A 22,134-nucleotide genomic window follows, 5' to 3' on the forward strand; every position below is an offset into this window, starting at 1 on the left:
AGGGCACACACAGTGTCAGATCACTCTAGAGGTAGCCAATAGTAAGCCTTGGTGTGCTTAGTGTCATCCCTCCCAGATGTGAATTCATTTAGACCCACAAGGTACACAAATGCAGACACAGACATGCAGTTGTAACTCAAAGACAGAGTGTGCACACATTGAAAATAACTGTATGTACAGGTACAGGAAGGGTAACAAAAACAGTCTCTGTTTTTCAAGTGAATGTACTCCTGTGTCATGGCATTTATTCAGTCCAGCTCAGAGCGGACAGTATCTTGAAATGACTTCACAACTTGCGTAGCACATACAGGACACAACCCACTACTTCTGTATGTGGAGCTGTGTCTCACTCTTGTGGACAATCTGAGTATTACTGGGATGCCAATAATGTAAGAGAAATATACTACAGCATTATTAGCCTATCATCAGGGAACATTATTTACATATAAAACATTTCTTATAATAAAATCAAAAAGTCAAATCTTTGTTTCCAATTTATGAATATTTATTTTCTCAATGCACAAATGATACAGGATTTGTTTTCATGACATTGGTAGCATAATCTCAAAAGAATTGGCATGTAGAAAAGTAACAAGATGTAAAACAGTGGAAAGGAACATAATGATGGGAGCATTTCTTATCCCATTTAAAGATTAACAAGACCAGATACAATCAAAAATCTCCAGAATTTCACTTTTTGATCTTGAAAGTTGATCTGTTCCTGTGATCGCCATCATTTAGTCTAAAAGGGAAAAAAAAGGTTTAGTGGTTATAGATGTGGGAATTTTTTTATTTTAGTAAAAGACTTCAATTTAAACTCCCAAAACACTTAAAATTACTGGAGTAATCATTAAAAAAATTCAGAGATGTATAGATAACTCAAGAGATATGTAATACTCTGCTAGAAGATGAAATCTAAATACCAAGGCTGTGTCCGAAATCACTCCCAAATTCACTAGTGAACATGCCATTTTTGAAGTCCGAATTCTAAGTGAGCATGATCATACCTTTATATAATCCACTCATTGTATCCCACAATGCATTGCAAAAGTAGTGCACAGATACACAAATGAATTAGTTTTGGTGCACTAATGTTTCATTATATCAAAAATTCTATATTTTATATTTATTCATTATTTATGACTGTTTTGTGAAAATACACTCAGTATAATACAGGGGCGGCGGCTGTGGCTCAGTTGGTAGAGTTGTCGCCTCTCAACCGGAAGGTCAAGGGTTTGATCCCCAGCTGGGCAACAGTCAGTGGCAAACAAGTAGTGTCCGAAAGGTTTTTTAATATTGCTGAGTGAGTGCACTATATAATCCACTAGCTATAACTCACTATGTAGTGAGTAGGGAGTAGGGAATGAGTGTGTGATTTCGGACACAGCCCAAAACTACTAAAACTGCTGTTGCTTACCTTAAACAGGGTTGCAAAGACACCATAGACGATGGAGATGAGGAAAAAAACGAGAAATGTGAAAGCCATAAACCAGCCTTCCTCATCTTTGTCTTGGATCCTTTCAGCATACATAATATTATCCAAAAAATCACAGCTCTCCAATACGTCTGTGAAAGAAACGAAAGGAGATTTGTTAATAAATAACTATACAACTAACTGTTACCAAAAGGACAATAATTATCAACTGATAAAAGTACACAACAGTTACAGTTTCACCTCAGCTGAAGGTTACATGGAAAAGGTATTTTATATTTTCACCAGGACAAGCTTGCTTTTTTTTTTAGTAGATTCAGCAGATACTACAGATTGTTCCACTGAAGTGGATTAAAGTATTGATTTTATAAATGTTTTTTTTTCTGGCATTTTCTTTCTTTATTGATAGGACAGCTGAAGATAGATGGAAAACGTGGGGAGGAGAGTGTGGGGTAGACATGCACCAAAGGGATGGGGCCGGGACAAGAACCTATGACTGATGTGTCGAGGATAAAAGCCTCTGTACATGTGGCGCCCGCTCCACCAGCCAAGCCGACCAGCACCCTGGAGCACATATCAGTTTAGTAATTACTTTCTGAAAAACGAGTGAAGTCAAACTTGATCTGGGTTTGTTGTCCTGAGCTCTGTGTTCAAACGGACAGGACTGTGCGTCCTTCAGCTTGTTTGTGTAACTCAGAGGCTCAAACATGTCTCATACATGTTTTTTTTACGTGTACCCGTCCCTCTCCAACTGTTAGCCCTGCCACCAGAAGCAGTATGTAGAGGCATAATGGTGAAGTGTCATTGCAAGAGCACAACTAAAGGACATCCAACATACTTTCTGAACTGAAGAACAAGCTTTAATACTTTAAAGAATAATAACAAAAAGAATAATCTTTGGGCTTGCATATCAATACAGAGAGAGTCTTATTAAGAGAGAGTCAAAACACTAAAGGAAGGGTGTGGGAGGAGGGAAGGTAGTGCACTGAGGAAGTTTGATTTTTGTCTGAGAGACTGGTGCTAAAGTGTGACATCTACTGGTTTGAAAGTTACATAATATACCTTTAAACTCAGGTTCTGTTCCTTAGTACAAAAATTTCTATTTTCAACCCAAATGTTTGGAGTGCTAGCACACTGTGTAATTCATCATAAGTTATAAAAGGCATGAGATACCAAGGAAGCTTCCAGTACAAATTATTGGGCACAATACAGTTTCACTACAGTATAAAGAATAACATCATTGATCTGCAGTCCTGCTTGATCTATAATAAACAGCTCACCAAACACATCCTTTATACTGCTTTCAAGGGGCATTTCGGATGACTCATGTCTGACAACGCAAGAATATGTGGACTCCTCGTGCACAGTTTTGGTTATATTTAGTCTGCTGCTCATTGAATAAGTGCTGCTCCCGGTGTACTTCCATGCAGGACTGTTAGTGTAGCCAGTTGAAGGGAGTCTCTGGCCATCTTTTTTCCAGTACACTATTATGTTGGATGGGAAAAATTCTGACACCAGGCAAGTAAGTGTGAGGAAGTGTGATGTGGAAGCCTGAGAGGCACTTGGTTGTATAATCTTCACTGTTGGTGGACTGGTGTCTAGAAAAACACAGAAAACACAGTTATCACTTGAACCTAATTATTTTTGCACAGCCAGTGTAACTTATGTTAAAATTATAGTTTATTAATCCCGTGTTTTAATGCAAGGCTTGACTTTTTGAGCTATGCTGAACCATTTTGAAATTGACAAATGGCTATAAGCGATGAGAAAGAGGTAAATCCATGTCTTAATGTATAGCTACCTTTGCATTTCTTTATATGGTCCTTGTAGCTCTGTTTGGAACATGGATGCTTTCCCTCACATGACACGTTTTTATAAGAGTTCCAGTCCTCTGCTGACACGTTAAGGAAGCTCCGCAAAGTTTCTGTACCGTTGCCGAGACTCACTGGTGGCTCTATATGGGCACGATGGGTATATGTGTTTCCATCTACTTTCCAGTTGATGGAAATATCTTTTAGAAGAGGGCCAACCAAAAGGCAGGTGACAGTCACTTGTCCCGTGTTCTGATTCTCCTGGAGTGGTGGTCCCTGAATATAGACCCCAACTGATTGAGATGATGCGGGAGTAACTAAAAAAGACCATGACATTAATGAAAAAACAATAATATGAATGATTGACTTGAAGGTAATTCACTTACACTTCAGTCAACTATTTGATCATGGACTGTGGGGGCTCATTTTACCTGAACAGAGGCTGATCTCCTGTTGAACATCTTTCTTCAGAATTCTGTCAGAGACTTCACAGGTGAAGTTTTTCCCCGTTTTCCACTCTTTTTGAGGGACAAGAAGTTGACTGGTTACTGCCACACGTCCACCTGCACCCATGCTGATGTCATAGGTCGAAGGAGATTTTTGCTGGGACTCAGAAGACCATTTGATTTGAGGGTCAAAGCCCCATCCAGAGCACGACAGTCTCTGTTGTCCAGACTCTTCACCTGGGACCAGAAGGAGCTCCACTGATGGATCCACTAAATAAGAGATGAAACAATGCATCAGGCAATCAAGCTATCTTAGATGGAAAATTATAACGGATTAAATTACCAAGTTATAGTTGGAAGAGTTGGTCCTCTCACCAAAGATAATGCCAGTAGAGTTTGATGTAGAACTGCCAGAGAAACCTTGGCTTACTCTGCAGTAGAAACTTGTGTTTTTCTTCCAGTGATTTTGAGGCACAGAGAAGAATCTACTGATTGAATGTGGTCCTGGGGTTTGAGGAAGATCAACAAACTGTTTGCCAATAATAGCATTCGTATTAGTCTGTAAGGTGACAGATAGATCCCTGGAGTCGGACTGTGTGATGTCACACTCCAGCACAGCACTGTCTCCCTTCAGCAAATGTGGGAGAGATCTTCTGATCTGAATCAATGGAGGTCTTACTGCAGGCCCTTTATTATGCAGAAAGAGAACAAAGCAGAATTACATTTAAGGCACTAAATTCATCACAATACCCCATGAAGAGGCGTAAGTAATATTTATGGCAAAAATAGTTTTTAATTTGCTGAGCCTCTTTACCTGGAACAAATGTAACTTCAGTAGAAGAGAAGCAGTGATGTTCAGCCTTACATTTTAGATTCTTCAGTCTTTGCCAGCTGCTTGATGAAACTGTCAGAGTGCTTATTATATGACTTGCATTAGTGACCTGGTTGATGTGTTCTTTGGAGGGAGAGTCATCATCCAGCCTCCATGTCACAGTGGCATCAAAAATAGTGCAGACTGAACATGTTGCCTCAATGTCTGACTTTGCCTCCATTACCGTCTTGAAGCTCGGGGTTTGTAAATGCATGGCAGGAGTGGTGCTTGGAACGACTGCAGAAAAACAATCATTCAGTCTTATTAAAACTGCTCAATGTGCTAAAGCAGGCCTTTTAAATGAAAGTGTCCAGGGAATATAAGTAGCTTTCATATTTTGTGCCACACATACTTACTTTGACAGACACTAATTGTCTTTGTAAATTCAATGTTGTTGTGAATCGCCTTGCATGTATAGCTTGAGCCTTTTGCCCACTCCTTGCTGTTTGGCTCAATCTCACTGCTAAAACTAAATGTTTTTTTCACTCCCTCCACGGTCTGCAGCTTCCTTTCGATTGGATTAATCACTAGAGGGTTGTTGTCCAGCTTCCACTCCACACTCAGTTTATCTGGAAAGAATCCACTCAAGGTGCAGATGAGTCTGACCCCTAAGGCTTTGAATTCACCTTCCCAGACAGGTTGTAATGTGATGTTTGGAGATACAACCAGCGGTTCTGTAGTACAGAAGATAATATTTTATGACTTGCTTCCTTCTATTACATGTTAGCATAAAAAAACAATATGAGCTGATTTCATATAACCATTGATACATACCTCCAGATAATCAGGTTTGTCTCAATACTAAGTGTAATATCTTTTTTTCAGGCTAGATGGCAGAGTTGTACCTTTAAATTGTATCTTAAAAGTTATTTGGAGATAAGGCTGGGAGTCTGTTGCACAGATGTGGCGGTATGACAGGGCAGAGAGGTCAGGGTAAGCAGCAGGCGGAAGCATTGAGTAACACCCAGCTCTCAAAAAAGCACCAAATTACAGAAGTGAAACAAAGACAAGAGCAACCGTGCATCACAGAGACCAGGTGTGAGGTGTGGTTATGCCAGTAAAAGAAACAGAACTAACATTTAAATATCTCATATCATTTTACATGCATGATTAAATAGGTTTCAAACTTTGCTAAAGGTTTAATAATAGATTCAAGAACATAAGCAACTGTAAGATGTTCGCATTCATGGATTGAATCTCTCATGGGTTGTTCATTAAAAGATTCTGGAAAAGTCATTAACAGAAATGCAATTTATTACTTGAAAAAACAAATCACACAAATGCAGATTGCTCAAAACAAGACATTGTACAAATAGGATTATTATGTGACAAAAATGTTCGTGGTGGAAATGATAGATAGTACAGTTTGAAAAAGAGAAAAATATTGCAGTTTCAATGTCAATGGTTAATATTTTAAAAACATCATAATGACATGGTTTTTTGTAATAAAATAAAGGACAAAAACGGTTACTTACATGATACTCTGAATGTATGCAAAAACACTGTGAAAAATACATTCTACAGAAAGTTCACCTCATTTAACCTGAAAAGACAAAGAAAATAAACGTTGATCATTAAAAATACACCACAATGTTTACATCCCTGCAATTCAGTTAGGCTTACTGCATCATAAAATACCACATAGAAGACTTGCCTGACCTCGTCATAACAACGCCCTCCATAAATTTAACTTAAACAGTGTACAACAGTACAATAAAGTATTACTTTTGGATTTCAAAGGGGCTCTTGCTTATTTTTAGTGAGATCAACATCTGTTTAGTGTGAGCAAAATTTAAGTTTTTACAGTATAAAAGCTTTACAAATGAATTGTATCAGGTTTAAAATGTTGAACTTTGTGAATTCCACAAGTTTACAGAGTAGAACAATTTTTTTGTTGTTCTTCGTTAAGCATCTCTCAGTCTATACACTGTAAGTCTAATGTATTATTTTCACTATTTCAGTTGAGCCTGCAACCCTCTGTAACGTGATTCTGTTTTAATGTTACCCCCTGAACAATTACCATAAATTGTTGAGATTTGGCTGCAATCACTTTTTGAATGAATCTTCAATAAAAAAGTGATATGCGAATGATAGTGTAGTCGATGGTAAATATTATTTTAGTTGGCTTTAGAGTGTTTAGTTAAATTGTAAGACAACACCAAGAGATTCAGCGTTCTTTTCTTTCTGGTTAAATTAAATCCATGCATGAGGGTTCATTACCTTGAAAGCAGTGGTTGCAATGGTGAAAACCAGAGTAATGAGGAAGAGAAGGATGAAGGTGAGGGCAGGTTCGGCCATGTTATCTTTTTCTGCCTCCAAAGCGTCGCTCCATTGTGTGAAGTCTGGATGAGGTTAAAAACAATTATTGAGTTAATACGTACTCTACCAACTTTGAGACAATGACCTAATTCTACTAATGTCTAAAAATCTATTAATTTACCTACTAGTAGTGTTTGGTCAAGACCACACTACCCTAGACCAAGACACACCCGAGACCAGAGTGCTCAGAGGCCGAGACAAGACCAAGACATTTAGGGATCAAGACCGAGTCAAGACCAAGACCATGGCAGGGCAAGACCGAGAAAATGAAAAATCATCTTCTTGTGTGCAGGAGGCATGTCACTCACGCAGATCGTAACTCCATGAAGGTTGCGTCCATAACCGTGGATAGAAATCTTATTAAGAATGAAGGAATTTAAGAATTCTTTAAAAGAGGAGCATTTCCTTCCAATAACAGTAATGACGTGGAAAAATAGCCCATCAGTTTTGGTCTTGACTGGTCTTGATTTAAAATCTGGAGTCCGCCCAGTCTGAGACCGAGACGAGACAGAGTAAAAATGTTTTAGATTCCGAGACGAGACAAGAAAAAAAAAAAGTGGTCTTGAGACCAGTACTACAACACTACCTACTAGGTAAATAAGTTTCATAACCTTTGCGGTAAGAGTGGATTTAATCAGTTACTTAGTCCCATAGATGACAATAAATCAGTAAAATACAGTACTGGCGTCTTTCTTGTCATAAATGTCATGAACAGGAGATCATATTCATTAAAGTGGTGTCTTGTTGATCTTGAATTGCTTTTGAAAGACCCCACTATTCTTTGTGTGGCTTGTATGACTTAGCTTTTGAAGCAGTTTGTTGGTCATTTAACGGCAGTACCCCGGAGCTGGAGTTAGACCTCAAGCAATCATCTCATGTTTGGGGTGCAAGACCCAGAAGATTAAACATGACGAACACACAAAGACGAGTACTACACACACTGTGAATGCATATCTACAAACAAATAGTGTAATATGTTAAACTTAACTGGTCTGAACTCTGTAAGTGGTTGTGTTATTCTACTGAATACAGTACCTTTTAATTATATGTATGCAGTTAAGTATAAAGTTGATACTTTATTGTTATTGCAAACAATGCTATGAATCCAATTTGCTGATTTGTTAACCTGATTTTTGTTAGGATAGCACAGTGACAGTACACATACAACGGACATGTAGCTTGAAATACTGAGTAAGTAAAGACGGGACAGCATGCAACATAAATCAACAAGTTCAACCTTTTTTTTTGTTTTTATTTTGCATTTAAAGACAAACACAATGTCAAATCACAAGCAACAAACAACAGAAGACAGATGGAGACAAAAAAAAAAAACATCTACTGGGCCTTGCACGTTTCAGGGATGTTCATGTTGAGGTTGACCAGGTTGATGTTTTGAGAGGTTTTGGACCCAATGGACCTGACAATAGCTTTAGTTGTGTTAGTCAGAGACTCGTGGTATACTACACAACTAAACACTGCATCACTCTTGTTCCACTGCTCGAAGCTGAGGGATAGCTGGCTATATGCCGAATAAGATCCTTGGTTTTCTACAGGTTCTGTGGTATGGAACCCGAACTTTGAGTCTGCTTTCTCGTCATCAACAAGCCAAGACACATAAACCTCCTTGGGGTAGAAGTCTTTCACATAGCAAGACAAGGTCACCATTTCTTTTCTAGTATGTTCTAACGGAGGCAGCATAAACACTGATGGACGCTGAGTCAGTCCTCCTGCAAGCATGAGAGAACAATTAAACCTTCTGTCAAAAATTTGAGAACATACTTTTCTAATGGAAATCTCTCCTACAAATCCAACTTAAAAAGATCACTGATATTTGATAGATATTACAGCATCAACACACAGAATTTTAGTGCATGACTAATAGTGTTCTTACCAATATTCCTTTCAAGCTGTTTCTTGATGGGGTCAGTATACTCCGAATGTACAACATTACAGAAGTGCTTTACCCCACGGCTCCAATCATCAAAGGAGATTTCAAGGGGAAGGCTGAATTTGCCTTTACCTCCTTTGCTTCTAGTTGTTGAGGCAGCAGCTAGGTCTTTCCCTTGCTCGTCTGTCCAATAAATCTTGTCTGCAGAGACCTTATTTACCGTGACCTCACACACTATTGTTCCTTTTCCTTTTGAAAACAAGTCATCCATTGAAGGGCCTTTGATATTTATATCCACATCTACCACAGAACATCCGGGACCTTTAGAGTGAGACATAAGGGAGAATTACTGAATAGAAATGGCTGAAAACCAATGGAAACAAAAAAGGAATCTGAACACAATTTACTCAAAGTGCATCATTTACTCACATGTAATACCAGTTCCCCCGTTGCTCCCATCGTTCATATCGTTGCTCACAGAAGCATTCTTGTACACTGGACCTTTCAAACCTTTCCCCTTAAACTCGCATACATACTTGGTGTCTTGAGTCCACTCGCTGGCTGGTACTGTGAGGAAACTTGCTGCACTGTACAGAGTTCCATTCTCTGTCTTTTTTTCTTTGGCAGGAGTTTGGTCCACATATGTGTCGTGGGGGATTACCCCATCGTTTTTCAGCCATTTGAACTCGTACTGCTTTGGTGCAAAATCTTTGGCAAAGCATGAGAAGGAAACCTCCTCTTCCCCATCATATGAGGAAAACACTTTAAGAGTTGGCTCCTTATAAATCGGCGCTGTAAAACAAAGATATACACAAATATATGTTTGCGCAAGCAGGGAATAAAACGTACAAGGATATATATGCAGAAGCAATATTTTCAAAATGCAGTCGAGTTCGAAGTTAACTTAATTTGACTTTTTGACTTGTGGCTTCTCCTCAAATTTACACTTTTAAACGGAAAGACTCAGGAGGAAAGAATAACATTACTAAACAGCAGAGCTTGAATGCTCACTTCTGCATATATATTTACTGCTCCAGCAAGCAAACATGGATCAACCCAAAACTTAATTATCAGCATACAGGTCAGTCTATCTGCATAACTTTAATTATGCAGATGGATAGAAACAAGCATGGCACATTGCAATGCTGTGATTGTAGACAGGTGCAGAGGATATGCAGAATATTAGTAAGGAGTAAAATAGACCGAGTCAGCAGCGGAATATGCATGAGAAAGTGTCAACCTTCTTATTTCACCTCACTCTTTCGTTTGCACGCCAGTCTCACTAATTATTAAAGTAAAAAATATTAAAGGATATTTCCCAATATCTCACATTAAAACAGTGTTTTTTGTTGATTTTATTATCTTTTATGTTTCAAATTCTTTTGAAATTGAGTATATTTCTGTAGTAGACTGACAGAATCATGTTAAAGAAATTCAGTTTTGTTGAAAAATTACACCAATAACTTAAACATTTACTTAATTATTACTCTTATTATTATTTGCAGTAGAAGTTTTTGTAGTAGTATTGTAATTATAATTATTACAGAAGTATTGTAGTACTTTCTAAGTGTACAGTAAAATACATATCTTTCTAATCTACATGATGTAGATTATTTTATAGGCAGATTATTTGTATTTATTTTATATCTTTATTGCATTTTTCATAGTAACATTGTAATATTAACATATTCTATATTTATTTAACACAACCAGATATATTAATTGATTTATCTGAATTAATTAAAATATTCTTTCTAATTTATTAAACATGTCCTGACACATTTTACAGATCACAGTGAGCCTATCAAGTACGACCATTTTTACTGCATGTACATTTCTATCAATGCAAATTTAAACAATATAAAATGAGTTTAAAAATGCATGATAATATATATTATCATCTCTGCCATCTTAACCTGCTACATGTAAAAATCAGCTGCTATAAGGTATTTATATGACTTAGCAGAAGTCTTACTTGTCACGATGAAAGTCCCCTCTCCGTTTCCTGCTATGTTTGATGCGATGCATTTAAAGGGCTGCTTTGCGTCCAAGTCCTCCTTGTTCACTTTGATTTGACTGATTCCTGTATAAACACCACTCTTCTCTACTGGAGGATACTGGATGAAGTCCGTAAAGGCAGTTCCAGCTTTGCTCCACGCGTAGGTCACCGAGGAGGGCGAGAAGCCGGTGGCAAGGCAGCCAAGAGTGACGGTGTTTCCAGTCTGAGACCCGCATTGCATCAGAGGAAACACGGTTGGTTTGGATGAAGTGGCTAAAAAAGAAAAAAAGAAAAGAGCAGAAAAAAAATACTGAAATGAAAATGAATCATTAAAGAAATTTGTTATTAAACTTAAATCACACATGAAGAGAAGTCGGCTCACTTTTAACAGATGGCTTAAAGCATTGGATTGAAGAATACATTTTGACACCTTTACCTGATGTGGAAACTACGCTCCATACAGTTCTTCCATCTCATCTGCTATCTCTCTTTTTTACATGTTATTGTTTGAACTAACCTTCACCAGTAATATGATTTTTGTAGTTTTCATATGTTTGATTTTTTTGAAGTCTACAACTTCGACTACAACCGCTCTTAGTTATATTTTAGACTGAATAGATGAAGATGTAAATTCTTTGAATATACGGCAAATTATTTAGTGGCAATTTTTTGTTCTTGACATACTTTTATTTAAATCAAGCAAATAATTTAGGAATTCAATTATTCTTAACTGATGTAACGGTTAAAGTTGTACCTTTTCTCCAGTAGTCAAAAGAAGTAGAATAGTTACTTCAAATATAAAAAGGGCTACGTCTGCTTATGTTTTGTGCACTACCAATGGTTCTTGCAAATTTAACTTGCTAAAAACAAACGACATTGCATCTTCTTACAAAGTTACTGTTCAACTACACGAAAGTACCCTACTTTAAAAGTGACATTTAAATCTGAAGTATCACTACTTTAAATGTAACTTAAAAAATGACATTTTGCAGTGCAAATCTTACCTGATGTCACCGTTACCATTGTGCCTTTACCCCAGTAGTCAAAAGCAACCCAGTTATCACAGTGAAGAAAGTCAATAAGGACTTGTCACAAAATCCTATCACTGTAATATCCCACAACCTCTTGTTGAATATTTTGGTGTCGTCAACAGTAAAAAATTCTAAGTAAATTATGCATCTTTGAATAGCATAAAATGTAAACCGAACTCTAAACTCTTTACCCGGCTACAAAAATTAGTTAGCCGTTTTATCGCTGGCCACTTTCCCGTGACCACATCAAAAAGATAACATTGCATCAGACATTGGATAAGACATTAAATTCAGAAATTTTAAAGATACATACCTGAAGTTACAGTGACCATTGTGCCTTTACCCCAGTAGTCGAAAGCCCAGTTATCACAGTGAAGAAAGTCAATAAGGACTTGTCACAAAAACCTATCACTGTAATATCCCACAACCTCTTGTTGAATATTTTGATGTCAACAACAGTAAACAATTCTAAGTAAAATATGCATCTTTGAATAGAAGTAATCTAAAACTGAACTCTGCAGCCAGGAGTTTGAAGTCTTTTGCAAACTCTTTACCCGGCTACAGAAAACAGTTTGCTGTTTCATCGCTGGCTACTTTCCCGTGACCACATCAAAAAGATAACATTGCATCAGACATTGGATAAGACATTAAATTCAGAAATGTTAAAGATACATACCTGAAGTTACAGTGACCATTGTGCCTTTACCCCAGTAGTCAAAAGTGTAGTCACAGTTGGACAATATATTAACCACGGCATACAAAAACCTGTTCTCAGGAATCAAGATATTTAACGGTTCGTAATTTTTAATATTATCTAACCTTTTGCATTTTTATATTTACCTCTACAAGTATCAACTCAGAAAAGGCATGATTTCCAATACAAAACACAAATAACATACAGTATTCAAGGTGTCTCAACTAAATGTACCCCAAAATACGAAATCTGATTTAAAAACAAAATGTACAAAACAAGCAGTTGACTTACCTGATGTGACGGTCACCATCGTTCCTTTTCCCCAGTAATCAAAAACAGTGTCACAGTGTGTGTTATATATCACAGCATTTATCATACAAAAAGTGAACCAACCACTGAAGTTGTTATCTAAATTTGTTTGTCATCACCGCAATTTCATTATGAAGATTAAACGTTTTTTTACCTGTTGTGACGGTCACCATCGTTCCTTTTCCCCAATAGTCAAAACCATCACCGTCACAGTGAAATAAGTCAACACATTCAGCATACAAAAACACACCATAATGATGTTTTTCATGCTGCTGAGGGCTAAATATGTTAAATAAAACAGTAGTTTATAATTTCTTAAATATGAGGATAGAAAGAGCCTTTTTTTACCTGTTGTGACGGTCACCATCGTTCCTTTCCCCCAGTAGTCAAAAGCACCATCACAGTGTAATGAGTTAACACATTCAACATACAAAAACAAGCACCGTAAAGATTTTCCTCAAGCCACTGAGGTCTTGATATGTTAAATCAAACAGTATATTATAAATTCTTAAATATGAGGACAGAAAGAGCCTTTTTTACCTGATGTGACGGTCACCATCGTTCCTTTCCCCCAGTAGTCAAAACCATTGTCACAGTGTAATGAGTTAACACATTCAACATACAAAAACAAGCACCATAAAGATTTTCCTCAAGCCACTGAGGTCTTGATATGTTAAATCAAACAGTATATTATAAATTCTTAAATATGAGGACAGAAAGAGCCTTTTTTACCTGTTGTGACGGTCACCATCGTTCCTTTCCCCCAGTAGTCAAAGTAGGCGTAGTAGTCACAATGATTGGTTTCAATCACACTTTAGTGCAAAAATCCTCTAGAGCTTGTGTCATCGAATAAATCTATGTACTTCATCAGTAAACCAGTTTGTATGCCTTATATTTACCCTAATGTAAATGCTGAAGACTGTACGTTGGTTCGAGTACACAATAAATCAACATTCATTTAATTAAACATTGTAAATCATCGACTGCATTCATTAACATGTATTTTGATTATTACTTACCAGAAGTTACTGTGACTTGGGTCCCTCTTCCCCAGTAGTCAAAGTAGCCATCACAGTGATATATTACAGTCTGCTTATAAAATAAATACTAAACGTGTTGTTTAATCAGTGAAAAGCTAACATGTTCCACTGACAAAAGCTATTCCCACTGTACTATTTATTAACCACGTCCCTAGAGATATTTATTTCCTGTGGTGTGGGTTATATAATATTAAGTGTGTTTGACAACGGTTAGTGTTCACTTCCTCTTTATCACATTCTCCTTTCTCAAGTCAAGTCAAGTCAAATTTATTTATAAAGCACATTTAAAAACAGCTACAGCTGACCAAAGTGCTGTACAATACATTAAAAATGAAAAAACAACTTCAGATCACAACGTCCACAAGAGAGAAATATATATATGTATACATATATACAAATAAAAAGAAAGAATATATAAAGAAAGCAACAAAATAAAGAAAGCAACAAAGGAACCTGAAAGAAATGGTCTATTCAGGACCAGGGGACTCCAATGCTAAAATATAAAAGTATGTCTTGAGACGGGACTTAAAAGAGTCAACAGAGGGTGCAGACCTGATTGAATGAGGGAGGCTGTTCCACAGTTTAGGGGCTTTTACTGAAAAGGCCCTATCTCCCTTTAGCTTGAGCCGTGAGCGGGGAACAGCCAGGCGGCCCATGTCTGATGATCTCAGGCGCCTAGATGAGGTGTACGGCCTGAGGAGGTCGGTAATGTAAAGGGGGGCCAGGCCATTCAGGGCTTTAAAAACAAACAACACAATCTTAAAATCGATTCTGAATCTTATTGGGAGTCAATGAAGGGACGCTAGGACAGGACTGATATGCTCCCTCTTCTTGGTTCCAGTCAGCAGCCTTGCTGCAGCATTTTGGACCAGCTGCAGACAGGACAGGGACGACTGGCTTATCCCGGTATATAAAGAATTGCAGTAGTCAAGCCGGGATGAAATGAGTGCATGGGTTACTGTGTGTAAGTCACTGATGTAAGGCCAATGTAAAGTCAATGTAAAGCCTGAGTCGAAGATAAAGCCAAGGTTCCTGGCGTGGGGCCTAATGTGGCTGTATAAGTGACCTAAGCTGTTGGAGACCTGTTTGATGATGTCGGGGGGGCCAAAAAGAACAGCTTCAGTTTTTGACTCATTTAATTGTAGGAAGTTATGGGCCATCCAGTGTTTTATGTCTTCAAGGCATTGTGTAAGAGAGGTGAGTTCTGCGAGATTGTCTGGTTTGACCGGTAGATAAAGCTGAGTGTCATCTGCATAGTGCAGCAGGTCTGGATAGTGCAGTATGGAGTTAACACAACCAGATATATTAATTGATTTATCTGAATTAATCTAAACCTGCAAAAATGTGTATGATGTAGGGCTGTGTTGCCCTCAAGTCCACATTCTATACCAGCTAAAAATAATAAATGTAAAGTCTTTGCACATATCTAATTCATCTGTCATAGCTAATTCAATCAGCAAAACTATCTTTACTTGTGATATTCTGTGTTTCAGTCCTTAACTTTGGTTTGGATAATTTACAATCTCACAATCCATCAGCTTTCATCTGACAGCAATATATCCCTCAGGAATGATGGCCTAACTTCTCGGTAGTATCAGCGTTTTTCCTAGTGTTGTAGGACTCAAAATCGGTCTTGGTCTCGAGACTTTTTGAAGGTCTCTTTTTGGAATCTAGAAAATTTTTACTAGAAAAAGTTATGCAAGTACACAAAACACAAATGTGGTAAATTTTGTCCTGCAACTTAAAGTAAAATGGCATCCATTCAATTTCCTTTACCTTTATTAATTTCCACAGCTCAGAAATTAGGGAAATTAAAGCGTAACATGGCTGCTTTAACAAGCAGGTGTATAACAAAGCAAAAACATGCTTTAAATGTGCATAAAATAAAAATTGTAAATTCCATTGAGAACAATACAGGGTGCAATCATGCACTTCGTGAACTCACAGCAAACACATTATGCATGGTAAAAAGGTGACTTGGGGCGCTGGTGGTGCAGTGGTTAGGACGCGCGCCCCATGTATGGAGGCTGTGGTCTCAAACAGGTGGCCCAGGTTGAAGTCCAGCCTGTGGCTCCTTTCCTGCATGTCATTCCCCACTCTCTCTCTCCCTGGTTTCCAACTCTATCCACTGTCCTATCTCTCAATTAAAGGCCCAAAAAAGTGACTTTAAAGGCCAGTGTATATCTCAGAAAGCTTAACACTCTTATGTGTACAGGCAATATTTAAGTGCAACTTCATATCTAGTTTACATGCCTGTAGGTGTATACTGTGACGGCAGTTGTGAGGACAATATATGCACTAGGTAATGTGGTGGAGGAAATGGCTTTTTTTGTACATTACTCTTTTTGCACTTAAATGACAAGAAGCCAAAAGAATCGTAGAGTGAATCTATGGCTTTGATGACTGCCATGATTTTATGCGCAGAGAACTGTACCTGTGTAACTTTCTCCATTAATTTTCCCTTCAGGCTGAGAATTGTGGGTATCAAAAAGCCAAGGAAACAGTTCTTTTCGCCCTGGAGAAGGTCGATTGACTGGGTGAGTGGTTTCAGAACTGCAGTGTACTCCTTCAAAAACACAACCTCTTGAGGGTGTAGTTTGGCCACATTGAGACGGTCACAGACTTCAATGAGCTGGGCTTCGGTGAGACTCATTACCTTTTCAATAGCTTGATACTCTGAGCTACATCTGGTCACGGAGGGGACAACACACCTCATGTTGGCAATGTCTTCAATCACTTCAGCTGCACCTGGTGAGCGGTGAGCTTTGTTCCAAATGGCAGAACATTTTGACGTGGCACTTCTGTACAGTTTCCGTGTGGGACCTTGTGATGCAGCCTTATCCAGATCATTTGTGGCGATCAGGTTAAGAGTGTGAGCTGCGCATTGCTGGTGTGGGGGTAAATAAAAGTTCTCATCTTGCTCCTCCTGGACCTCGTCAAGAATTGCAGCAACATCTGCAAATTGCACATCATCTGTGTCCTCTTCTACATCCGATGCTCCATGTTCTCTGAAAGCTTTGACAAAATTGCTTCCATTGTCAGTCACTGTTGCTGTGACTTTGCCCTGGATTTGAAACGCACCATGTATCTCGCTAATTTTTGTTGCAATGACATCGTATGTGTGGCGTCCTCTTATTCTTTCACATGCCAGCGCTGCTGATTTCCTCTCCAATGTCTCTGGCTCAATCCAGTGACAAGTGATCCCTAAATAACTCCTATGGTGGGCAGTCCATATATCTGCTGTCGTGCATACTGTATGAATCCCATGGAGTTTTCTGGTTATTGACCCTTTCATGCTCTGGAACGCTTTGTTGATGCGCTGCATCAGAGTCTTCCTGCACATGGGCGTTTTCCCACCACTGATTCCTTCTATCAGCTTACGGAAGTCTGCATCCTCTACTAATGAGTAGGGTTATGCACTGCCAATTACAAAGTCAAAAATCAGCACATTAACTTTGCTCTGGGTATCGGTGGCAGCTGCTGCGATGAGCTTTGCTTGTTTCTGATGAGGTCCAAAAGTTGTACTGGTAATGGCGCTGCATTTGTCACCGTCATCAGCAGTCATCATTTTCTCAGTCCTTTTAGCTGCTGTCCTCTGCATGGCTATGGGGTGCTTTCTCTGAAAATAAATAAAAATAAATAAATGCAAACACAGTGAAAAAAAAAAGAATCATAATCAGTTGATTAGGTACATTGTAATGGCTGAGAAATACAATAATGTTACATAATTAGCCCAGTGTTGATGAACGTAATATGTTCATCAGCCATACCATATTATGGTAAGAACCAACCTAGTGGTGCCAATACATTTATGGACTAAATGGTAGGCTGCTGGCATGTTACAGTATATTAAAGTAGAACAGCTTTCTCTGCTCTGCATGTCCAAACTACAGCCACTGAGCCTCTAACCTCTAGCAGAAAGCCCTTGTAAAAATACACAATTTAAAATAGGCCTTGTTTGTGAGTGTAGGACAAGCAACATGCGTGCACTCTCAGCCGGCGGAGCTGGATTAATAGCTGCCGGGGTCATTTCTCTGTTAATGCTAATTAGCCAACTTACCTCAAGATGCTTCTTCAAATTAGACGTGGAGTCCCACGATGCTGAAAGCAGCTTCGTTGACGGTGAGCAAAGCTTGCACTGCACTGTGATGTTGCGGCCTTCTTGACCAGGTTTGTAGGTAAAATGTTCTCTGAATTTCCATGCCAAAAATGCATTTTTGTCCTCCTGGTCGTTTTTCTCATCCTCTGCCATTGTCATTCGGTTGTGTGGAAAGTGCTATCACGCATTGACTTGCAGCGTACCTGCGCACATAATGCCACCTGCTTCTGCATCCGCACAGTGCAACCAGCATGTAGTTCCGTAAAGTAATCCCTACAAGTAATCCTTTTTTTGAGAAAGTAACTGTATTCAGAATACACCAATTTAAACTGTAACTATAACGGAATACAGTTACTCTTATTTTGTATTTTAAATACATAACGCCGTTACATCCGTTACTTCCCAACCCTGGTCATGTCTTGGTCTCAGGCTGGGCGGACTTCGGATTGTAAATCAAGACTTGCCAAGACCACCACTGATAGTCTATTTTTCCACGTCATTACTGTGATTAGAAGAAAAACGCCTCTTGCAAAAAGTCACTCACTTAGGCGGCAACCTTCCTGTTGTTACGGTCTAAGTGAGTGACACGCCCCCTGCACACAAGATGATGATTTTTCAGTGATATTTATGATCTTGGTCTTGTTTTGCCCTGTCTTGGTCTTGTTCTTGACTCGGTCTCGATCCCTTAATTACTTGGTCCTGTCTCGGTCTCTGAGCACTCTGGTCTTTGGCTCTCTTGGTCTTGGTTAGTGTGGTCTTGACTACATCTACGTTTAGCCATAACTTCCAACCACGACTTTATTTTCCCTCAGTTGCATTATTTACAATCAAGTTAGCAACTTGTGAAGCTCCTGTGTTCACATCAAAAGCACTTCTTTTCACATGGTTTAGGGGATGGCTTGTCAAGATGTTGGACAGAACATGTAACCCTGTTCTGACACTCAGTTCAAGCGCTCTGATGTCGTTTGTGGCGTTATCAGTGGTAATGCAGATTTGCTGATCCTCTCTCAGTCTACAGGACTTAAGTGACTTTTTCAACTTTTAGCGGACTTGGTCTTTTAGATGTTTCCAATCTTTGATGAAATTAGTCATGACTTTTGCTTTTGCTGTCAGAGCCCCCAGACTTTGGAACAGCCTGCCAGAAGAGATCAAAGTTACAGAACCAGTTCCTCGTTTTATTTCTCTACTAAAGACATACTTTTACAAAATCACTTTAACCCTGTGATTTCATTTTGAATCTTTTATATGTTCTATGTTGCTTTAATATTCTGTATGCTTTTATTGTCTCAATTGGTTACCTGTATTGAAAAGTAAATACACAAATTAAGTATTGTTGTTATTGTTATTATTATGAAAGCAATGGTGACCATGAAAATTAATTTTAAAAACGAAAACAATATTGTCACTTCAAAAATAAACACATACCAATTCTCTGGCTTATGTTTCTCATATTAAAAATGTCAGGCATCATCAGTGCTCATGTCTGAGCTTTTGGCTTTCAGTCCAAAGTTTCCGTTCAGTAGCTGGATGAGGAAGCACCTGCTGTGGTGGAGGTTTCCTGTGTTTTACATAATAACCATCCAAAGCTTGCTGACATTTCCAAAATCGGTTTGATTGTGTGTCTCGTTTATAATTTGAATTTCAAAATGTATGAGTGCATTCTAAGTGTTTGATAACAAATAGTATGTGATATAACAGTTATTGGATCCTTAATGTTTGAACATTTGCTTAAAATTAAAACCAACATTAAGTATGTATGTACGATAATGAGAATGATCTGCTGACTTGACTGTCTATTCGATTGTTTTGGTATTTAAAGTTGATTTAATCTGCTGATAAAAGTTTGAGAAAGATATAGCTTTACTTAGGGTTTTTAGTAGTGTTGTATTCAAGACCCCACTAAGTGAAACCAAGACATAACCGGGACCGAAGCACTCCGAGACCAAGACTAAGACATTTTGGGATCGAGACCGAATCAAGACCAAGACCAAGGCAGGGCGAGACCGAGACCAGACCATAAATATCTCAGAAAAATCATCATCTTGTGTGCAGGGGGCGTGTCACTCACTTAGACAGTAACACTGGGAAGGTTGCGGCTGTAACCAGGGTATGAAAATCAAATCATGAATGACTTGACACATTTTAGTTCTTTTAGAAAGAGGTGTTTTCCTTCTTATCCCAGTAATGATGTGGAAAAAATAGCCTATCAGTGGTGGTCTTGATTTAAAATCCCCGTAGTCCAAGACCTAGACAAGACAAAGTCAAAGACAAGACTGAGTCAAAATGGTTTTGATGCCGAGACAAGACCGAGACCTTCCAAAAGTTGTCTTGAGACCAGTCTTGATTTAAAATCCGGAGTCCGCGCAGCCCAATACCGAGATAAGACATATTAAAAATGCTTTTGAATCCGAGACGAGACTGTGACCTTCAAAAAGTGGTCTCGACACCGTTCTTGAGACCAATATCGATTCGGAGTACTTCAACACTAACTTTTAGAATAAATTTTGAAAAATAACACAATTATTCCACATTACTGCAATTTTCCACTATTTGATTAAATATTTCTCTTCTTCAGGGTCTGAAAAATATGGGCCTGGATTTGTAAATATCTTCTCCTTTTTCTTTTCCTTGGAGACCATTCAGTATAGACAGGTTTTTGTATTACAAGTTATCACTGTGCCCCCCTGGTACACAGTGTCACACACTCATACAAAAACCTTTGTCCAATACAGTTTGTGGTAAGTGTTATGTACCTTATCTCCGTCCCACTTCTTGCAGTCTAACCCAGATTTAATTGAATAACACTTTGGCGCCAGTTTATTTTTATTCTACCTTTTGAACCTTATAGTTTCAGATTTCTTTAAAAAAAAAAAAAAATTAATCACAACTTCACTTCACACATTTACCTTACTTCTAGCTTTGCTTGTTGTGGAACCAGGAAGGTGATGTTTTTGGCACTCCGTGAAATTCAAACCGATTGTATTGAAATTTGGTCCAGGTACTAAGGGTGCACCGAGAAAGTCCATTGGTGATGGGCAAAAAAAGTGCAAACATTACAACACATAAGAACTCTATCACAACAAAACATCACAACAAAAATGCAACATATGGAAGAGACACCTGACCAGCAAAAACAAAACCCCAACAGTAAAAGAACAAAAACAAAAGCCAGACCAACATTAGAATTTGAGCAGCGTAATAACTCATAACTCAGGCAACACATGACTTCTTACCTGAAACAAATATCCAAATATGCAAGAGCTGCACGTTTTGTTATGCATTAACTAGCAAGTTTTTGCATGCTAAAATGTTGAACTAAAAGACACACTAAACAAACGCTTTCCAGAGCTGGATCTATGTGTGCTGACCGTAGCTGCTGAGGAAGATGAATCTCCTCTGTTAATCACACTTGCACATTTGGCACAGTTATTCTGTGCTTTGTGCATATGACAACAAAATACTTTGTCTCGTTAATTATCATCATTTATTCAGTGGCTTACAAACTTGGACAGTGGCCTCGGCTGCTTTTGTGAATGTCTTCCTCCGTTCAGTGTACAACAGTTTCTTTATGTAGCAGGAAGCTGTCTGACCATCTGGTTTCATTTTCATCTCCTTGGAAAGACGTTTTTGTCATTGGATTTATCACTGTGGCCGTCATATCACACTGTGATATAACACCATACAAAAAACTACACTCTGTACACTGGCTGTCACAGCACAGAAATGCTTTAACTTTAAGTTTTAACTTTTTTTACATTATGATTTAAAAAGGGATCAGCAGGTTGAAATATCCCAGTGAACTGTTTTTGATAAATAATTGTAAAAGTGGAAAAAGAGCAAAAAAAACAAATGTATTAAACTTAAATGTGTAGAGGGCTAAAACCACGGACAAAAGACGCTCATCCTTTTGTGAATAACATTATTGCTCTGGCATACTTTGCATGTTTGGCAGTTGGTTTGTAAATTCCCCCTTTCTCTTTTCATTTTTTTTATAAATTTTGTCATAGGGTTATCTTATTCTTGCGGAAGAATTGCCTAAGGAAATGTGCCTGGCCTTGATTTATGAATACCTTCTCCTTTTCTGCAGACAAGGTGTCTGTGTGCTTCTGTTTAGTTGAGAATAGGTTTTTGTACGACTACATATCACTGTGGCTCCCACTCCATACACGTTGCTTCATACTCGTACAAAAACCTT

General features: G+C 38.3%; 1 protein-coding gene and 1 gene segment (V, D, J or C); both read right to left on the reverse strand.

Annotated features, from left to right (window-relative positions):
* Nucleotides 1-483: 483 nt before the first annotated feature.
* LOC132954407 (immunoglobulin heavy constant mu-like) lies at nucleotides 484-6,858 on the reverse strand. The segment is given in 9 exon segments: nucleotides 484-742; nucleotides 1,418-1,566; nucleotides 2,713-3,030; nucleotides 3,234-3,560; nucleotides 3,675-3,959; nucleotides 4,065-4,376; nucleotides 4,504-4,797; nucleotides 4,917-5,256; nucleotides 6,781-6,858. Coding segments are annotated over 9 exon segments (2,112 nt in total).
* A 1,252-nt stretch (nucleotides 6,859-8,110) lies between these two features.
* Nucleotides 8,111-22,134, reverse strand: part of LOC132954408 (immunoglobulin mu heavy chain-like) — a 42,058-nt gene continuing 28,034 nt past the window's right edge. The window contains exons 3-7 of the mRNA XM_061026959.1: nucleotides 13,533-13,600; nucleotides 10,743-11,039; nucleotides 9,193-9,559; nucleotides 8,771-9,111; nucleotides 8,111-8,606 (exon numbers count right to left, since the gene is read on the reverse strand). Coding sequence (XP_060882942.1) covers nucleotides 8,215-8,606; nucleotides 8,771-9,111; nucleotides 9,193-9,559; nucleotides 10,743-11,039; nucleotides 13,533-13,600 — 1,465 coding nt within the window. The 3' untranslated portion in view covers nucleotides 8,111-8,214. The remainder of the gene's footprint in view (nucleotides 8,607-8,770; nucleotides 9,112-9,192; nucleotides 9,560-10,742; nucleotides 11,040-13,532; nucleotides 13,601-22,134) is intronic.

The sequence above is a fragment of the Labrus mixtus genome, chromosome 20, assembly GCF_963584025.1.
Source record: "Labrus mixtus chromosome 20, fLabMix1.1, whole genome shotgun sequence".
Classification (NCBI taxonomy): domain Eukaryota; kingdom Metazoa; phylum Chordata; class Actinopteri; order Labriformes; family Labridae; genus Labrus; species Labrus mixtus.